This window comes from Momordica charantia (genome assembly GCF_013281855.1).
Source record: "Momordica charantia cultivar OHB3-1 chromosome 9 unlocalized genomic scaffold, Mcharantia_2.0 BLBB01000009.1, whole genome shotgun sequence".
NCBI classification, from domain to species: Eukaryota; Viridiplantae; Streptophyta; class Magnoliopsida; order Cucurbitales; family Cucurbitaceae; genus Momordica; species Momordica charantia.
The window spans coordinates 4,978,329-4,999,614 of NW_028275167.1; the positions used below are offsets into that span (position 1 = coordinate 4,978,329).

At 32.7% G+C, this 21,286-nt stretch overlaps 2 protein-coding genes and 1 long non-coding RNA gene across 3 annotated transcripts; 1 reads left to right on the forward strand and 2 right to left on the reverse strand.

The window, feature by feature from the left end:
- Window positions 1–224: 224 nt before the first annotated feature.
- On the reverse strand, window positions 225–1,557 carry LOC111019977 (multidrug resistance protein ABC transporter family protein). Its single transcript, XM_022296513.2, has 2 exons — window positions 1,172–1,557; window positions 225–714 (listed from the first exon to the last, which is right to left on the reverse strand). The coding sequence occupies exons 1-2, from the start codon at window positions 1,367–1,369 to the stop codon at window positions 337–339; spliced, it is 576 nt and encodes a 191-aa protein (XP_022152205.1). The 5' UTR covers window positions 1,370–1,557; the 3' UTR covers window positions 225–336.
- A 7,130-nt stretch (window positions 1,558–8,687) lies between these two features.
- On the reverse strand, window positions 8,688–9,624 carry LOC148208864 (uncharacterized). The gene is made up of 2 exons (XR_015787360.1): window positions 9,127–9,624; window positions 8,688–8,995 (listed from the first exon to the last, which is right to left on the reverse strand). It is a non-coding gene; the product is annotated as an uncharacterized LOC148208864 (long non-coding RNA).
- An 8,135-nt stretch (window positions 9,625–17,759) lies between these two features.
- LOC111021372 (uncharacterized) lies at window positions 17,760–20,752 on the forward strand. Its single transcript, XM_088128362.1, has 3 exons — window positions 17,760–18,153; window positions 18,277–18,674; window positions 19,195–20,752. Exons 1-3 carry the CDS (start codon window positions 18,088–18,090, stop codon window positions 20,462–20,464), a joined length of 1,734 nt encoding a protein of 577 aa, XP_087984488.1. The 5' UTR covers window positions 17,760–18,087; the 3' UTR covers window positions 20,465–20,752.
- The last annotated feature ends 534 nt before the right edge of the window (window positions 20,753–21,286 follow it).

The window sequence follows — 21,286 nt, forward strand, 5'->3', positions numbered from 1 at the left end:
CCTATTAGATACAAAATGAAACGTTTAGAAATTTATTAGACACTTTTTAAAATACCTATTAGACATAAATCTAAAAGTGTACTTAAAATTGTAATTTTAAGAGATGTTTTAAACTTAATTTAAAACATGATTTTACCCCAATGTATTTTTATAATTATATGTTCCCAAGTTTATGTCACGTTGGATTGATTTTTCCAGAAACAATAAACATAATTAGAATACTAAAAAGTAAAAAACTTTAAATATTAACTCTAATATTTTTTCCAAATATTTTCATGATATTGGACATATTCTTAATAATAATACACAAATATATGCAATGGCTTCATAATGCCTTCAAAATTTGAACAACCAATGTGAAATTTTCTTCTCAAATTTCTTCTCCTTAATCGTGTCCAAGCTCGGCTTCCACCCTCTGCCGGAAAATTGCCTGCTCAAATACTCCGGCCTCCCCTCCGCCGCCATCTCCGTTTCCCACCTATTTTCCTCTCCCGTCTCCATATTATCTCCCTTTTTCATCTTCACTCCGGCCGTCCCGATCGTCGTCGCCGTTGTTGTCGTGCATACTCTCGCAAACCATGGAAGAACTTTGGAAGAAGATCGAAAGAGAGAATGCAACCGTAAAGTCGAGTTGGTGCACAGAAGAATGCGGCGGATTTCCTCTGACGACAATGACGCTGGCTTGCCTCCTCTTATCGGAAGCATTACATAAACCTAGTTAAGAATATGAATAAATGATTAAATATGTCATACTCTATCATCCTCCTCTCATGTATTAATTAATGTATTAATTAATTTGACGGATAGAGTCCAATTATAAAAATTAATATCGGCAAAAATAATAGTATCATCAACTATGATGGAGAGGCTCATAGTTTTTCTTTTAATACCATTTATTGGGGCATGAGGTCAAACCTCTCAAATCTGCTTCAATAAAAGTAGATGACAATTTGATCATGTTGTCAATAATATCTAAGTTAGTCACTAATTAAAATTAGAAAAGAAAACAAAAAGAGTACTTCAGTTAATTGAGTATATATACAAATTCCAATACTACTTAAAAAATTATAGGATTAAAATTGACCAACCCACCTAAGTTCCAACAATATTATAAATTGACAATTCTTAATCTAAATACGAATCTTTAAAGTTTAGCGGTGATTTAACACACCTTCTTCAAATCAAGCTTCTCATCGGCCGGCAACGAAGTCGGTCGTTTTCCAGCGATAGTCGAGCATATCTCAACGACAACCTGTCGTGGGTGTTCGAGCATCAGCTCGGCCGCGGTCAACTGCTCGTTGAGCTCCTGAACGGAACCGTCTGAGAGAACGACTTTTCCGGCACCGGAGAAGGAGGTGGCGTTGCCCATGGGAGAAGGATGGGAAGTGAAAGTAGGGAATTGGGAAAGGAGAAGGAGAAGGAAGAGTGAATTATGAAGAGGGGAAGGGAGAGTTTGTTGAACGGCTCCATTAATTATAATTGAGGGAGCTTTTTTTTTGGCGATGATCGAGTGGTTGGGGTTTGAGTTTAAACCAAGTTTTTGGCTGCAGAGAGGGAAAAATATGATGATGATCATCATCATTCATGTCGGCTTCCTTTGAAATCTGATCAACAAGAAGGATTTGGTGGAGGATCAAAGTCAAGAGATGGTTCAACTAGTACAATAACTGATATTAACCAAATCATTATCTATCTTCCATCTAACCAACAAAAATGATCTTCTCAAAACGGTATATTGAAAAATGTTTAGGTAAGTTATGATTGGCTGATATTATCACGATCGTTCTTAACTTACTACTACATTCAACCGTATGTAAGAGTTTTTAGTGACGAGTGTGTAGGTAAGTATTTTTTTAGTGTGGTAGACAAATTAAAGTAGTTTTTTTTTTATTGAAAAGTAGTTTTTAATGATGAGTGTGTAGGAAAGTATTTTTGGTTAGCACGAGTTCTCCGCCCTTTCTCAACAAATTTCTTGATGAACAAAAAAGCATTGGAAAACTTTGCCCTACGTTTTTTTCTTTGGGAAAAAACTTGATTTCTTATAGTGTATGAGCTGGTTTTTTTTTCGGTCACTTGTCGTGTTATGTTGTGTGTCAAAATCAACTAGCATTTGAAGTATCTCTTGAACTATAGTGCCATAGAATTAGGAACGGTAAAAGTCTCCAGGATGTTGAGTCTAGGTAAATATTGAAAAAGATTAATAGATTTAGTGGTTGGTGATTCAAATTCGGGTAGAATTTAGAAAATTCCCATTTTGGATAGGGTTAGAGAATAAATCCATGGTCCTACCGTAACCTCTGAATTATTTTATTATAAAAGTGCCAAATATTTTTACAATTAATAATTTAAAATAAAAAATAAAAAATTTATGTTAAAATTTTCTAAACTTGATATTGGAAAGTATAAGGAAATTTCATGGGAGCCCATATCTCAACAAAATCCGGCCCACATAAAGCAGGCTACAGGGTAGAAACCCATTAAGAAGGTAAGCATTCACTTGTACCTTCCTTATAGAAGGCCAAATCCAGCTGCGATTGGGAAATTTCTAAATTTCCCAAAAAAACATAATAAAACTTCAAAAGGAAAATTTTTAAAAAATATATAAATAAATCATTTTTTTTTTCTTTTGCATATTTCATACAATTAAACGGATAAAATATAGTATAGTTCAACCGATTAAGATACCTATCTCCAACCAAGAAGATCGGGAGTTCGAATCCTTACTTCTAAAAGAATAAAAGATAAAAGATAAAATAGTGATCTTCCATTCAAATGCACACTACCTAATGGAAAGTTTGAGATTACAACAAACTTCCTCTGCAGTACTTGATTACATCAATTAATAATATCTTCTGTGTGCTTTCAATAAAACAAAAGTTCTTTGTTTTCTAATAGTGTTTCAGTTTCAGAATTATTGCATATAATGTAAGTCCTGTAGCAGATCAATTCCAACAATTTTGGCCATTCGATTAAGGTTCTATTTTGATTGAAAAAATCTAAGAAGGAGACCTACTTCCCAACTCAATTCATTCCCAACCCAACAACTCAAATCATAAAGAAGTGTCGTTAATCGTTGTGCAACTCAATCCCTTACTTTGTTAGAGAAGGGCCATTTCATTCTCCTTTGTTCGAGAGAGTCCGTACCAAACTAAGGCAGGGGCCTAACTGGCCACGACATCAATCAAGCACGTCATCTTTAATCTTTCGGTGCTTCGATCATCATTCCTCTTAATTTGAGAAGAACTTTCAAGTAGACAAAATGAAAACTAAATATCTCTATATTTTCCAAGCAATACACAATATTATCAACTTTTAACTTAATCCCACCTACTTTTCTTTCATATTAATCAAGATAATATAATCAGAAGATTCTCCACTTCTAACCTATAATAGATTATAGGTTTCACATCACCATTAAAAGATATGATTTTGGGCAAATAGGGTAATCCTCAATCAGTTACAAACAACTGTTGTATCAGAAAAACATAGACAAAAATACTTTTTGATTCCATACTTATAAGGTGAGAGGTTGAAGGCCCAAACTTAGGAAAAAAAAGAACCTAAAAATTAGGCCATTGATAGGTGGAAGAAGATGGTGTGTTTGATGAACAGCAAAAGAAGTGAAAGAAAGAAGCAAAATAGCCATGGGGATTCCAAAAGTACAATCAATAATAATAATAAAAACAGTTCCTAAAGTGGAAACTATATCCAAAAATAGGAAGGGCATCAATAATTGGCAAACCCCCTGGCTGTCTAGCCTCCCCATGTGCCCTTCACTCATCACCTGGGAGCTGCCATGTGCATCCCATCACCATCTCTAAACCCATCATTTGTTCGTTATGGGTCAGGTCGGGTTGCCCCAATTCTTTACCATTCGATTTGAGGATCACGTGAGAGATCGATGGTGTATGTTTACCGTGTGTATTTGAGTTGGCTTATGTGTACATTAACTAATCTCATAGAATGGGCTGCAATATTCTACAACATATGAGTGTAGGGAGAAATGCTCCTACTTTATCTTAGGTAAGTGGCCATGGAACTTGAAGAGAGAAAGAATTTAGATGGGTTTGTGTGTCTTATCAGCAAGGATCTCTCTACAGTATGATATTGATATTTTAATTTTTAAAAAAGTTTTCATTTTTACTCTCACACTAATTCGAATGGTCATCAAATTCAACAGTAAACATAGACAAATGTTGAAATTAAAGGAAACTAAATGTCTCCCTCAAAACTAGTTTAGAAAACTACCCACGAACCAACTGATAAATGAAATATAATTCAACTATGAAAATGTCTAGACCTAGATGGGCTTTGGAATTTATTGAATAAAAATTTTTTTTAACCACAGCCTATTTTCATGAGAGGCTATGTTTTTCCTAAATGACATAAACTTAAATAAAAATATATGTCATCTCTTGAAGGAAACGATGCTAAAGATATGATTATTTGAATTGTCAAAAACAGTCTATAAATAGGTGGTTCATTTTTCAATTTTGTTTACAACAAAAACAATATTCAAATTCAAAAATAAAATGTTTAGACTCACTAACAAGTTAAAAAACATCAAAATTCATACAAATAATTTTGTCCCGCTACAAAAATGCTTATATAGCGAAGTCACGAATCTTCAAAAAGACTGAGAATTTAACTAATAGATTTATTCAAATTTAATATTTAAAATGTGATGAAATTGAATAGGGTAAAATTACCCCACTAAGTCAAATATAAGAGCAAAAATTATTCTTTTTTTTCTCTCTCTCTCTCTCTCTCTCTCTCTCTCTCTCTCTTCATTTTACCAGTTATACAATTTTAAGATTGAATTTGATTAAATTAAACATAATCATTGATAAGAGCTGTGCAAATATATTTTAATCCCATGTAATGCTACGTGTCATCATACTATTGGAACACGAAACTTTCCTTACAAGCAACAGCGTTGACGGAAGTAGTAACATTTACCTAAAACTTTCCCGTCCTAAATGGGCATAAATATAAAATAATTATAATAATGCCCCAAATAATTAACTAATTATTAATTTATTTGGAAAATGAAAATGCATGCCTTTCGCAATAAGGCTGACTTAGAGGGGTGGGCTCGAAAAATATTCTCAACAAAATTAAAATTAAATAATTAAATAAATAATAAAAATGATCGGATCAGAGCAGCCATAGGCTTTGCAAAAAGCCTGCTTATATTCACACGTTTTTTTATCCTTTTTTTTTTCTCCCCTCACTTTTTTGCTAATTACGCTTCCGCCCCGGGTCTCGGGGCGGAATCGCCTGCACTCGGGTCCATTGTACTATAAATGTGAACACGGATCCGAAGGTCCAAAATAGCGGTGGTCGGACAACCATTGGATCGTGAAATTTCGAGTTGACTTTTTGGAAAATGATTGTTTGTGGTCAAACTTCAAAGATTTAGGTCGTTCGATTAGCCTACCACTGCCGGTTTGCCTGCTGGCCTATTAAAAACGCGGGTATAAAATTAAAGCAAATGTATTTTTAATTTTTGTTTATTTCAGCGTTCATGTTTTCAAATTATTTATTTTGGTTCCCTACTTTTAATTTTATTTATTTTAGTCTCTATATTTTCAAGATGTCTGTTTTGATTTTAAAATTTGACTATTTCGATCATTATTTGTTAAATTTTAGGACAAATTTTATACACTACAAAAAATCTTTTAATACAAATTTAAGACTATATTTTAAAAAGTTCAGCCAGTTAAATGTGGGGTTAGAATTATAATTAAAAATAAGATAAAAATGAAATTGAATTGACCAAAATGTCATTTTTTTGAAGTATAAATACTCAGACAAATCGAAATTAAAAATATAAAAACTAAAGTGGATGTTTCAAAATTACAGCAATTAAAATGAATCAAAATCGAGAGTACATAAATCAAAATTTAAATTATTTATTATAGTATACAAAATCCATTGATTTAATTGGAAATAAATATTATTTCAGAAAAAGGAAATGGGTATTTTTGTAATTAATATTATTATGTTGCAAATAGAATTAATTTTTATGGAATGGTTTTGTCATAGGTGTAAGGTGGTCGGTTGGACTTTCGTTTTTGGCCAAACCAATGATAATTTTAACCTATCTATATAAGAAAAATGGACAAATTAATTTGAAATTTTAAAAAAAAGTTATTTTGACTGATAAAACTTGCATCCAGGCAGGATCAGTTAATATATAATTATCTTTTAAATTTTATAGTTTATGAAACTTAACTTGTTGATAAATTTGTTGTTTAAATCGATTTAATTGATTTTAGTGGGGCTAATGTTATTATTTTTTCAAATTCAACTTGTAACAAATAGTTGGATCAACTTTTTCACCCAAGAAAACGCTCAATTGATAAGGTCTTCTCTGAAAAATATTAAAAAGTAAAGAACGACATTCCATATTTGGCTAAATTATAGATGGGAAGACCTCTAAGTAGGATGAAGATCTTTCTATCCAAAACATGCATGTCCGATAGTCTGACCTTCGGTAAAATATTCCAAACCAACAGTCATATCCCTTGTGAATATTCCAACCTATAAATGGAGCACTGCACTCCCACATCAGATATCACATTTTAGTTTAGTCTCGAGATTGAAGTCGAACTTAAATTGACATAAGTGTCAGGAGTGTTTGTTTCTCTTGTATAGATCCTTTCTCGTCAAGCGACACGGAAGCTATTTCTAATGAATTTACTTTCACCGAATTTGATTTTGACCGATGTCGGTTGTACAAATGATTATATATATTTTGCTCAAAACATTTTTTTAGCTTAGTTGGATCCGTCCCATCTCATTGGAAGGAGTGGATCCGTCATCCATTGATAGACTAGACACGTGGAATCAATCCACGTCAGAGAAAAAAAAATAAAACTCACTAATAAATATAAATTTATTTGATCAAAATATATTAATTAAAATTAATGATTCCCTTGTGTGCAGATACGAGACAGAGACAGTACATGAATCCTTCCCATTTTTCTTAATTTTAATTAAATGCTATTTTCTTTTTCAATTAATTCTTTTGAAATGCTTCAATTTTAATCTTACTGCTGATGTAGCATCGTTTTCAAGAGGATTGCAGGTTACAAAATCATAATTTAAAAATGTAAAATTTCCAAAGAGATTAGGTTCAAGAAAAGTAGTTATCTTTTCCTAATCAATAAAGACAAAATAATCAAATATTAAATTAATCTTAATAAATTAAACCAAGGCATTGGATTAAGTTATTAATAAGGTGTGTGGTTTCTCTCTCATAGGCAGAGGGGAGAGAGAATTGGACATTTTAACTTTCTTTTTAGTTGGAGTACAAATTGGACATTTTCACTATTATGATTCATGAATCACTCCTTTTTTTTTAATTTTATAAAATAATAATCCTCATCTCGTGGAGTTTTTATTATATAAATAACATTGGTCTTTCTAATGTATGATCCACCTAATCATCCTACGTGTCATTTTGTTATAGGTAGTTTTTAATATAGTTTAAGTATTATTTTTTAGCAAAAACTATTCTGGTCTCGATATATTTGACATTGATTCATTTTGATCCGTTTACTTCTTTCATTTTAATTCGTGTACCTTTAAAACGTTTGTTTTGATACTTGTATTTTTGAAAATGGAATATTTTGGTATTTATTTAAAAAAATTTAACATCAAGTTCACGAGGGAAACTCTTTAATACAAATTTATTGCTACATTTCAAAATTTTAGTAGATGAAATGTCGAACAAAATAAGATAACAATGAAAATGATCTTTGAGGGTCAAAATAGATTTTTTGAAAATAGATGAATCATAATGCATGATTCAAGCTGTATTTAAATTTTTTAATATATATTGTCCCAAGACACTTATTTTAGAATTTAACATTTCGGTCTTTCTTTCTTTCTTCTTTTTTTTTTAACAAGAAATCAATGTTATGACAATGACCTTTTCAAACTATTAAAATTAAAGTGCCAATACATTGAAAAATAAAATTTAGTACATTTTGACAATCAAAATATTATTATATAAAGGACAAGGATGCAAATCCAACAACTTGATTATTTGATAAAATAACTTAAGAAAGCTTCAAAGGAAGAAAATTAGGTCCTATATATCTCGTTTAAATCTTCTTTATTTTCTAATTACCATTTTTATAGTTGCTATTATAAAGTATATCATTAAAAAAAAAACATTATCTTAAATATTCTTTATCTTTGGAAATAACTACATTAATTTTGGTAGAGTACAATCTTCGTCAGTTTCAAGGTGACAATTAAATTTTGGTCCCTTCATCGCTATACTTATTTAATTATAAATACAACTACCTCAATTAGTTGTGGGTTGCATTTCTACTATTTATTTATTTATTTATTATTATTTTTTTTTGTCTCTCTCAGGTCCTTTTCATTTATCAAACTCTTATTTCCCCCTAGGTTTTTATTCTTTACATCTTATATTTATTCAATTAAATGGATCATAGAAATTCTCTTTCCTCTGTTAGTAATTACTAAGACTCTGTTTAATAATTATGTTATTTTAATTTTTACGTTTTTTAAAATTAAGTTCATAAACGTTGGTACTATGGTACTTACGTATTTATTTACTTGGTCATCCATTTAAAGAAAAAAGTTGAAATCTACGTTAAATTTTTAAAACTAAAAAAAAAATTGATTTTAAAGTTGGTTAAAAAAAATTAAGTAAATAACATACCCAAAAAATTACAATTAAAAAAAAAGCAAGAATAATGTTTGAAAAAAAAACTGAAAAGGTAACGTATTAAGAGCTAGCCTAATTTAATTATTACGAGCAAGTTGTAGCATACAGTAGATTTGTGATTGAATGGGATACCTTCCTCCCATATGAGGTTAGTTCGAGCCTCACGAAGCTCTTAGCTGGGACTTTTTCCTCCTCCTCCCATTCGAAGACAAATCTCGCAGCATCAATTACAATGATGGGTAGCTGTCGATACTCGGATTATAAGAATTCAACTGCAAAAGTCACCTGCATCCATTTCAAGTCATAAATATAAATTAATATGTATATACAAATTAAAAAGATTAGAGAGAGATTTGTGGCTGACATCATCATATTATCCAAGGAAAAAAAACATCAAAATAAAGAGGGAAATTTACAATCTTTTTAGAAACCCAACGGTCGTTTAGCGTTTTAAAAGCAAATCGGAGGTTTTTGATAAAGATGAATAAAAAAAGAAAGAAATTTTAATTATGAGAGAGAGAGAGAGAGAGAGAGAGAGAGAGAGAGAGAGAGAGAGAGAGAGAGAGAGAGAGAGAGAGAGAGAGAGAGAGAGAAGAAGGGTAATTAGGGAGGGGTGAGATTATATTGGAAGGCAAATGGGGTTAATTATTTTTGATGAAGTTTGCAGAAAAAAGGGTGGGCACATGGCGAAGGAGATGGAAGTGGGAAGTTGTGGAATATCCATTGGCCACGTGAGGGATGATCGGGGAGCACGTGGCATGGATCAGAAAGGCATCAGAGGGAGCTGCCATTGATGAAGCATTTCGAGGAGCTGAGGGAGGGAATTTTATGAGAGCTCTATGATTGGTTTATAGAGGCATAGAGAGAGATGACGTGAAAATGAAATAATATATAGAGAGAGAGAGAGAGAGGGCTTAATTTAGGGCATCGTGCAGAGTGAAGGAGGCCACATTATGTGATGAATGCGAGAGAGAACCTTATCCAAAATGGGGTGTGGTTTCATGAGAGAATCTTTAGGACTTCATCCCTGCCCCCTCCCTTACAAACATGTCTACTTCTACTTGAGAGAGAGAGATTGTTAATTACTATTGGTTTAGTTTTTGATGATGCTAATTAGAGGAAAAGATAGTTATTCGGTAAGTTTTCGAGAGAGAGATGATGTACTGGATCTCATCAAAGCTCCGTAGTTAAGCGTGTTTCGACGAAAGTAATACTAAATTGGGTGACCACTGAAATCCGAATAGTCTCTAAATTTTTATGAGATTTTGATCTATGATGTTAATATGTACCTACTCGGTTTAGTCCCTAAAAGTTTTATAAGCTAAGTAATTTGTATCATATTCTTATTGGTTTTAATATCAAAGTTTTAGGTCGTCACAATGCCTATATATTATAGAATTTGAGATATTAGCCAAAGTGAACATAGTTTACCGGTAATGAATATACATCTTCAGTCAAGAGGCTGTGAATTCGATCCCAACTCCACTCGTGCTGTACTTGGAAAAAATAGAATTTGAGATATTAAGTAGACTTGATATATGGTGGCTTATTAGAAAAGACAAAGCATAAAGTTTCTAAATCTTCTAAAGTAGAAATTTTGAATGGATGATTTTTTTTTCTTTTGAAATTAAATGCATTCCTAGGCAATGTGGTGACCATTGAATGGATGATTTTTGAAATAAGGATTAAGATGAAAATGAAGTGTCGATTTTTATCATATATAATAACGATTTAATCTTTTTAATTTATAAACACACATTTGGTCCTTCATTGGTTTATCGATCTACATATATAAAAACTTAACAAAAAATTTCACGATATGGACTTAATTGTTACAAACTTTAAGCTTCGGAGATTAAATTGTTACGTACTAAAATTCATGGACTAAATTATTACCAAGACTAAATTGTTACTTCAATAAATGTACGAGGACAAAGTATTTTTTAACCTAAATTTTATTAAATTCAATATAGTCCTTATTTATCAAAATAGTTAGTGCTAAATGTAAATATACAATTATCGTTGTGGTTTTGATAACAATTAACAACTTTTTAACCAAAGCGAGCGTGGCTTGACAGTAATTGACTTATATCTCCAACCAAGAGGTTGTGAATTCTATCCCCACCCCCCTGTTATTAAAAAAAATACGTTGAAGATTAAAAAAAATCACTATACAAATTTCATAAACAAAAACATATCACTTGTAAAAATATTTAAACTTTTTTTACATAACATTATTGATCTCTTTCTTTTTGTTTTTAAAAAATTGTTAATTTTGAGTCCAAATCATTGAGCCAATAATTTGTGAATAAGTATAATTCCCATACAATCTTCAAGCATAAGCTTGACTCATATGGGGTTGTTTTGCCCTCCCAACTTTAATTTAGAGCTCCACTTCAAAAGTCAAACCATAAAAAAACAAGAAAATAAAACTTGAAGAAAACCAAAACAATTCAACATGACACATGTTGGCCACCAATAATTTCAAGCAAAAATAGTTGTCTCAAATGGCTTCCCCTTTCATTATTATTACACCATCTACCCCTCATGCATGAATATGAGTAAAAGAGAGAGAGAAGGATCAAGAAACTCCCATCACAAAAACTCCCAATGAAATGACAAGAGAAAAAAAAGAAAGAGATGGAATTGAGAAAACAATTTAATTGAAAGCAAATGCAAATGTCCCCATTTATGAAAATATATTCATATGGTTATTTTTCTTCTCATTGAGACATCACATGTGTTTTTCTTTTTCCTTTTAATATGCATATATTAAGAAGGTTTATGATTAGGTTAGCTAACGTTTTTCTTCGTATATACAAATAGAAAAACGATTGAAGGTTTTATAATCACGACTAGAAAAACAATCATGGGTTGGTTTATAATCTTGGTCCAAAGTAAATCAAAATGATTTATAGGAAATTTGTTCAAATCCCATGAAAGTCAGCTATACCTAGGAGCTGATGCACACCCAAACTGTTTTAAACACTCACCTATATAAAAAAAAATAATTAGAGTTTTTTCCCTTCTTCTTTCCTTTATATTTAGGCTTCTTGTCCTTAAAGTATAAGGTTATTGGCTCATTTCATATGCAAAACAAACACTTACTTTCTAGGAGGAGGGACACAACTTCTTCCATATAGTACAAAAATGTGTATGTATTTTGAAGAAAAAAATGATCTTTAGACTTATAATTTTCAAATGGGGTTGTGGTTTGTTTTTTCTTTCGCCTATCTATTGTATACAATTGGAGGAGAAGATTCATTTCACATATATTTGAAGAAGATACCAAGGAAAATGGAGGACCCCTTAGTTTCAAATTGAGCCAAGTGAGAGTGGCCCCCTAATGCCAACATAAGTGGAAAATTATTTGTGGCAATGGACAAGGCTCATGTCCTAATTAGATGTCTTGTGCATTCCATTATTGTTGTTTTCCTTCCTCCAATTTCTTAGCTTCGACCCATCCTAAAAGTAGGTTTTCATATAAAATCGAGCTCAAAAATAGGGCTACGAATATGAATATAGTCTCACGTCGATTACTAATGGGGAAGATTTTTTAGGCTTAATAAAAATGATCAACATCTTCATTGGCATGACGTGTTTAATTAAGAGATCAGAAAATAACACGTGAAGCCTAAAAGCTTAATTCATCTAGAGATATATATTGATGATTACATTTTTTTTCTAGATAATAAAAGTTAAATTAAAAATTTTAGTTTGTTCGTAAATTTCTAGAATGGTGTCCAATAAATTAGTCGAATTTTTTTAAAAAAATATCAAGTACATACTCAACTTCTTTTTTTTTTTTTTGTCAAAAGTCTTAATAACTTTAAAAATTGTCTTATAAATAAGAGATATCTATTCCATACAAAATTAGAAATTCGAGGGCGGATTTATTAAATACTTTTTAGAGCATGAACAAAACTGCTGACGTGACTAAATTTATTGTAGGAACAAAAATATAATATATGGTTAATATTTTAATGGGAAGGAAGGTATAAATATAAATATAAATATAAATATATATATAGAATAATAGCAATAATGATGTGGGTGTACATGGAGAGTGCGATGTATACGTGGATGACAGCCAGGATGTGGTGAGCTGTGACAGAGCAGCCATGTCTATGAGAAAAACCAAGCATGCAGCTTATTGGAGGGGTGACCGTGACCGTGACCGTGATCGTATATGGGCATTTGGTCCAAAGCTGAAAGCCCCCACTGGTCCCTAAAACCTTACCCTATCTCAGGGACATAGCGCCCTTCCGTAGGGTCCCCTGTCCTATCCTATCATAATTCTCACTTACAAGTGCAACAATCATTTACATTTTGGATAACTTCGCCCACGCTAAATTAATCATTCTATGGTTTTTTATTTTTTATATTTCTCTTTTTTTATGTATTATTCCTTTTCGAATTTGATTGTAGAGTGATGTGCATTGTGTATGAGTTGGGATTCATAAAGTAATTCTAATAATTGTACCAAAATAATTACCTTTTTTAGAAAAATAGATAAAATCTCGGGTTGTATATATTGTGCTCATAAAAATAGAATTCTAGTAATGCCTTTTGTAATTGTGTTTGTTCCTTTAGCGGGTTGGTGTTTGGCTCGTAGTTATAATAAGTTGTTGTATATTCATCTCTGTAATCAAAGTTCATTGTCTGGACTAAGCAACACTATAATCAGGTCAGAGTCTGAACCTAAGATTTCACGTCATCCTCTTGTTAATTTCTAACCCCACGAGCATCAAAATGTTGATAATATATTGAAAATATCAAATATATATTAACATTATCAATTTCATACTTTTCAATTACATAATAATTTTAACATCTTTATTAATTACCTTCTAAAAAGGGTTTGAGTTTGAATTTAGAACTTAAAAAATAAATTCCAATTAAAAATAATAATGAAATTAAATAAGAAATATAAAAATAATGGAATTTTTAATGTATCTTTCTAGTTTTTTTCATAAATATATGTAAAGGGAAAATATTTCAATATTAAGTTGACTAACACCCATTAAATTTTTTTTTTTTAATTTTAGATCATTGATTGAGAGTACTTAACATTCAACTAATTGCATAAATTTATATTTTCAAAAAGCCATTTATTAATTATAAAAGAATATTAGTTAGTTAGTTTTTTTCCCCCTCCTACTGGTATTTTTCCCAACTTCCATCACAAAGAATGAATTAGTAGAATATAAAACAAGCTAAAACGCTGTCGTTTTGGTACCTTAGTTCTGTATTTCAAATCATTGTTCCTATAATAGCCAACAATGCAATAATGAAAACCAAGAAAAAAAGAAAACAAAATTCATGCTGAGCTGGCAATTTGGCACAGTCATCCTTGTAATGATTCCAAATCATGAGATGACACGTGGAGGAATTATATTTAAGTTATGGTTGAAACTGATTTTAGGTATTGCAATTATTTATGCCTGAAGTTTTGTAATATTTTATTTTAATTTTTTAGTGTTTAATTATCTGAAAGTTTTATTTTAATATGAAATGTTGAAGGGTTATTATTGACAATTATTAATATAAATTATAATTAAATAATTCAACATTATTGTTAGTTATAAAAAAAGGCTCTAGATTTGATTTTTTTTTTTGTCAAAAAAAATTACTTGAGCCATGATAGATTTTATTAATTAATTTTGGAACACGTTAGTAACTATTTCATTTTGGGAATAATTAACTTTTTACCTTTGTAATTAATTGAATGTGTCAATTTTGAACCTTCAAGTTTTTTTCCTTTATTTATTTTTCTAAGCTCGATAAATAATGGGGATTTGAACCTCCAACTTAGATAAACAATGCCTTGACCCGTTGAACTTGTTTCTTTTTAGGGCAACTTTTAAAATTTTAATATTATTGAATATCAAATTAGTGGTTCAAAATAAATATCATAATTCTCTTTCAGGGAAAAAAACCCCTAATTTTTAAAATTAAGTTAAATAATGGTCTGAAAATCAGACTATGAATCAATCAAAATTCAATAAAAAAAAAAAAACCCTTCAAAGATATTAAGATTACTCTTAAAGCCAAACAACAAAAAGAAAATGTAAAAAAAAAACAAACAAACAAACTAAAAGTAGCATGTGAAGGTTTGTATACAAATATCTGCCAAAAAATAATAACCCAATCTAGCATAAAATTTCTAAAAATAACAAGTCGATTGATCAAATTGTTTAATTATTTTCACACTTATTTGAGTTCAGACTTCCACCCAATTAAATCAAAACTATAAGATTAAACATGGACAACATTTAATTTCAACTTAGTCAAATACAAACCAATCCTTATTCCTTTTCCATGCAAAGTACAAACTTCATATATATATGTACATATTTCCCATACGTACTCAAGAGGGAAAAAAAACTATTTTCACATACAAAATAGGTATCCAAGTATGCAATTAAAAAGAATATTCTCCATAGCCAAATAAGGCCAATGACATGGCAAAGTAGGGGATGTATATAAGGTGAGGTGGCAGAAGTGGGGAAGGGCATAACAGAAAACACACAAAAAAGGCAAAAAAATTAAAAATATATATATAAGAAATGGCAATGCAGGGTTGGGGGGGAACGAGGGCAAAATGGGAAATGATAGGGAAAAAGGAAAACCAAAGAGAAAAAAAAGGCATAATAAGAGAGAGATGAGAAGATGATGGTGGGAAGACAAAGGCCATATGGGGATAGCCATATACATGTGCATTCATTAAATCAAAGAGAGAAAGAGATAGAGATAGAGAGAGAGAGAGAGGGAGGGCATGAAAATGAAATCAAAAGCAAACTCCCAAAAGAAAAAGCCATGATTCTTGTGCCTTACAACACTCCTCCCTCTCTTTTTTTTTTTTTTTATATCCCCAATCTCCCTAAATCGCTACTTTCGTAAATGTATTTTGATCGTTGAGTTATGTTCCTGTCTTTATCAGCATGAGTATAACGAGATTCAATTGTTTTACTATAAAAAGTATGTTCATATCCTTCTAATTAGGAAAACTATCTAGTTTTTTTGTTTAATTACTTAATGGGATTTTTTAATTTTAGCTTGTATCGAATTGAATCTAAGACTAATGGATGAAATTGATACATTTTTTAAAATTAAGTTAGAAGAGTATCAATAAATGTGAGCATAACTTTAAGTTGTTTGGTACGGTGTTAGTATCTTTTTTTATAGGTTGTACATCCTCACTCGTAGACTTGTAGTATAAATTTAATTTAAAAAAAAATATGTTAAAAATTATCTAAAATACATCCAAATATCTAATCCAACTATAAAAACTCTCAATTTTGCAACAAAATTCTAGAATTTAATCAAAATGAAGTCTCGACGTAGATACATAAAAGTTCAAATGTACAAATGTGTCTCGAATAAAATAAAATAAGGATGAAACTAAAATTTAAGGTTAAATCTTGACTTTGGAGTAGAATATATATATAAATTTTTGTTTAAAAAAATTAATCAGGTGAGTTTGGATTTTTCTTTTTCTTTTTTTTTCTGGTGTGAATCTAATTTGTAATAATTGTAACATGGGCATCAACCCTTTTGGCAACAGTCCCTATTGCAATAAAAGAGTTGTTCAGATTAATGATGTAGGGGAGGATTATTGGTTAAAAAAAGAAAAATCATTGAGAGTTTTTATTTATTTATTTATTTATTTAAAGAATGAAAAATGATGAATTTAATAATTATTATTATTAATGATAATGATGGTTAAAACGGTAAATTATTGACCCGATCGGAAATAAATAACCCGAGATCTTTTCCACACGCCCTTTGCTTACTTTTCAGGCAATTTGATGGCGTTTTTAAATCTTTTTCAAACCGGTGGTTGAATCCGACGACCCGTGAAGATGAAAAACCACCCGCAATATCCGGTCACTTTCCCATCACCTCACCGGCTGTACCCGGTCACAGATCAAGCCTCTATTTTTCTAGCTTTTGTCCCTTTACAATTTTAAATCATTATATTTCAATTCCTACATTTTTTAAATATTTACTTCAATCTTCCCACTCTTAATTGTTTAACAACTTCGAATATGCATATTAATTGACTTTGATTTCGAATATTTATATTAAACTACTTATATAGTCATGTATTAGATGAGAAATTTCTTAACGCTCTTGAGCGTTGTAATACCTGTGAGGATAATGAACCAATTCGAGCCTAGTTGAATGGATAAACGGTAAAAGCACTTATTACTATCATAAAACTTAAAAAGAATGTGAGAATTATTATTTTAACTTTCAACTTCAACGACTTAATTTCTAAAGTATGTCATATTAAATATGAGTTTAGCTCAGCGATAATTGACACATATCCCTTACCAAAAAGTCATAAGTTCGAATCCCCCACCCTACTTTTTGTACTATAAAAAAAAAGTACATTCACGTTAGCTTATATTACCTACCATCTCAATTCACACTAGATATATATTTTTTTATAAATATCTCTTAATTTCTCAAACCACACATCAAATTTTTCTTTTTAATACAACAGATTAGGGATACGGAGTTTGAACTTCCAATCTCAAAAGAATTAATAGATGTCAATTATCACTAAGCTATGCTCGTATTAGCAACCCCACATTATTCTTAAATATACACAGTTTAGAATAAACATAGTAAAATGTAATATTGTTTAGTTTTTTATTAGGCAAATTACATTTTTTGTCTTCTAAGGTTTTTTTAGTCTCTGAAGTTTGAGAAAGTATTCTTAATAATTTAAAATGTTTAAATTCTACGTGCAGAAGTATCTTCTAAAACCTTAGGGATCATTTAGCACATCTTCTCAAACTTCACGTGCCAAGTAGATATCTACCTCTGTCAAATAGAGATCTACCTCAACTCTTAGAGATCAAAAATATATTTTATCAATTTTTTATTTTTTAAGTTTACTTACTTGTATTGTATGACATGGATGGCGTGGCCATCTGGTCCCCACTGCCCTACTAGACTTATAGGACACCTAGCCCTCCCACTGTGAGAGAGAGAATCTATGGTGTGTTGCCAGCTATGAAGCTGAAGGATCAAAGCTTTCCTTGAGGTCAAAGCTGGCATTTTTTCCTTTCTTTTATCCTCCCTCTCTCTCTCCTCTCTCTCTCCTCTCCTTCTACTTCATCACCTTCTTCCCCTTATTTACTCCTCAAATCTCCCTCACATTTTAAATCTCTCTCTCTCTCTCTCTCTCTCTCTCTCTCTCTCTCTCTCTCATGTTCTTCCCCCACTGATTCAACCTCGAAATGTTGCTCTGAGCAAACAAAAAACAGAGCCCATTGAGAGAGGGAGAGAGAGGGGCATTCCCCATTCCCCATTTCCCATTCATTTGGTTTATGGTGTGGGGGCTGATTCTTTGATTCAAAAAAATGGCTGTTTCTTCCCAATGTAGCAGTGGAACTGAGAAGAAGAACTGGTGGCTCACCAACAGAAAGGTAATATAAAAAAAAAAAAAAAAAAAGAAAGAAAGAAAACTTTTTTCCTCAAATTTCTTCCATAAATTTTGATGGGTTTCGTTTATTTTCTAATGGGGTTTTCGATTTCTCCCCCAATTTCAGATTGTGGAGAAGTACATTAAGGATGCACGAACCCTAATCGCGACCCAAGAGCACAGAGAGGTTTCGGCGGCTCTGAATCTGATCGACGCGGCTCTGGCTCTGTCCCCTCGGCTCGAGCAAGCCCTCGAGCTCAAGGCTCGGGCTCTGCTCTGCCTCCGCCGCTTCAAGGATGTCGCCGATATGCTGCAGGATTACATTCCCAGCCTCAAAATCGCCGGCGACGACTCCTCCGGCTCCGACGGGTCCTCGCAGCAGCTGTCCAAGGACCGGGTCAAGCTCCTCGGATCGTCCGAGTCGCCGGGTTGTGACTCGTCGTTTAAATGCTTCTCTGTTTCTGAGTTGAAGAAGAAGGTGATGGCAGGGCTGTGTAAAAACTGCGACAAAGAAGGGCAATGGAGGTAATTTTGCAATGCTCTGTTTCATTAATTTTTCCGGGTTCGGCTTTTTATGTGGTGTTTATTATTGTTATTTATTGTTATGATTCAGTCGACATGTTTCTGTTGGTTTTTGAGTAAATGCTCAGCAAACTGAAAACCCCATTATTCAATTTTTATTTTTTATTTTTTATTTTTTTTCTTGGACCTCCTTTTTATGCAAGGTTTCTCTGTGGATTTTACCAGTCTGCAACTTTCTCATTTTGATGGATTTTTCTTCAACTTTATTGTGCTAATGGTGAAAATCTGAAACTTGGGTTGATGGGTTGGAAAAAGAACTGTGAATTTTTTTTTTTACCTTTTTATTTTTTGACAGCTTGATAAGGACTGGATAGAAAAGATTAGGGAATAATCAATGAAAATTTTACCCTGTTTGGATTGGATTCTAATGGTGTACAGTACAGTTTGTTTTGAATCTTAGATTTATCTTTTTACTGTGATCTTTTTTGTTAAAGCTTTGTTTTTTTTTTGTTTTGTTTGTTAGATATTTGATCTTGGGTCAAGCTTGTTGTCATTTGGGGCTGATGGAAGATGCCATGGTTCTTCTTCAAACCGGCAAGCGCCTCGCTACGGCGGCATTTCGCCGGGAAAGTATATGCCGGTCTGAAGATAGCTTCTCGCTCTCTGATTTCCCTTTCTCCAGCGAGATATCGCCCACGAATCCTCCGAACACACCCCCTCGTGCTCTCTCCGATTCCGAAACGATCACCAATCTCCTCAGCCACATTAAGCTTCTAATTCGTCGGAGGACTGCTGCTCTTGCTGCCCTTGATGCTGGCCTCTACGCTGAGGCTATCCGCCATTTCACCAAGATTGTTGATGGGCGCCGAGGCGCCCCTCAAGGCTTCCTTGCTGAATGTTATATGTACCGAGCCTCTGCTTACCGATCAGCTGGTCGAATTGCAGAGTCAATTGCTGATTGCAACCGAACTCTGTCACTCGATCCCAGCTGCATTCAAGCTTTGGAGACCCGAGCTGCACTGTTTGAATCAATTCGATGCTTACCGGATTGTTTGCACGACCTTGAGCATTTGAAGCTTCTGTATAACACCATATTAAGGGACAGAAAGCTACCTGGTCCGGCTTGGAAGCGACAGAACATGCGATACCGAGAGATTCCCGGGAAGCTCTGTGCATTGACTGTCAAAATTCAAGAACTGAAGCAGAGAGTTGCTTCAGGAGAGACTGGGAATGTGGATTACTATTCGTTAATTGGGCTGCGACGTGGGTGTTCAAGGTCCGAATTGGAGAGAGCGCATCTGCTGCTATGTCTACGACACAAACCCGATAAAGCTACAAACTTCATTGAGCGGTGCGAGCTTGCAGACGACCGTGATCTCGATTCCGTTCGAGACAAGGCGAAAATGTCAGCATTATTGCTGTATAGAATGCTGCAGAAGGGGTATTCGAGCATAATGTCGACGATCTTGGACGAGGAAGCGGCCGAGAAACAGAGGAAGAAAGCTGCAGCTGCATTACAAGCAGCACAAGCTGCTGCAATTCAAGTCCAACAACAACAACATCAAGCTGCCCAGGAATGCCTACTGGAAATGGAACTCATCAAAGCTGCAAACACAGCATCATCCAAAACCGCGAAAACCGAACAAATCCCAGCATCAGACAACAAGTCATCGAGCGACAAATCCACATTCCAAGGAGTATTCTGCCGTGACCTCGCCGTCGTCGGTAATTTGCTATCGCAGGTCGGGTTGAACCGACCCATCCCAGTGAAGTACGAGGCATTGAGCTGCTGATCAAACTACTACTACTACTAGTTCTACAACAAAACACAGTTGGAATCAAATCAAAATCTGTAAAACCATGGGATTTGGGGAAAAAAGTCTTGAAGTTTTTGGTTGATACGGCAGGGAAATCTCTCTTATTTTTGTACAAAACAAAAGAATGTCTAAAAAGAAAAAAACTCGAAATTACTGCCGGAAAAAATTTTGTCACTGTTGTTCTTCCCTTGTTCTTCATTTCCATTTCTCTCTAGAATTCGATGTACAGAGAAGCATCAGCTCATCAGCTTCAATATTTCATTATCTCTCTCTTCTCTCTCTCTCCTTTTGCTTTGAATTTCTGAGTGAAGTCTCTTTCAATCTCTTCTCTGGTAAATGAAGTTTGGTGGCATTAAATTTCTTGCATTGAAAATTGGCAATGCTAATCTTCGAACTGGCCATGGCAGTGGCTGCTTCAGAGAAACAGAGAGAGCCCATGTTTGGATTCTCTAATTTGTCTTATTATCGTTTTCTTTTTCTTTTTCTTTTTCATTTACAAGTTTTAGATTAATGTTAAACAGATTTCTAAACACTCAACTCATTAAGTACAACTTTTTACTAATAGGTTTAAAAATTCAACTTTTTAAAAATATAAATACTAAAATGAACAAAAATTATTTTTCTGTTGTTTGATTGGCTTGTAGTTGTATCATGCTGAGAAGTGAGAGAGGTCCACCAAATTTCAAATATTTGCAGAATCCACCATAGTGGGTGGGTGGGAAATGGGAAATCAATAAATTTTGTGGAGAAAAATGGAATAAATTGAAAAAGAAAAATGAAGTCATCCGTAGAGTAAAA

What these genes read in the sequence shown, in the direction of transcription:
- LOC111021372 (XM_088128362.1), top strand. Translation starts at nt 18,088, where the DNA reads ATGGCTGTTTCTTCCCAATGTAGCAGTGGAACTGAGAAGAAGAACTGG. An exon ending in GGTGGCTCACCAACAGAAAG is followed by an intron (nt 18,154 to 18,276) that starts GTAATATAAAAA and finishes CCCCAATTTCAG; the next exon opens with ATTGTGGAGAAGTACATTAA. An exon ending in GACAAAGAAGGGCAATGGAG is followed by an intron (nt 18,675 to 19,194) that starts GTAATTTTGCAA and finishes TTTGTTTGTTAG; the next exon opens with ATATTTGATCTTGGGTCAAG.
- LOC111019977 (XM_022296513.2), bottom strand. Translation starts at nt 1,369, where the DNA reads ATGGGCAACGCCACCTCCTTCTCCGGTGCCGGAAAAGTCGTTCTCTCA. An exon ending in AGAAGCTTGATTTGAAGAAG is followed by an intron (nt 715 to 1,171) that starts GTGTGTTAAATC and finishes ATTCTTAACTAG; the next exon opens with GTTTATGTAATGCTTCCGAT.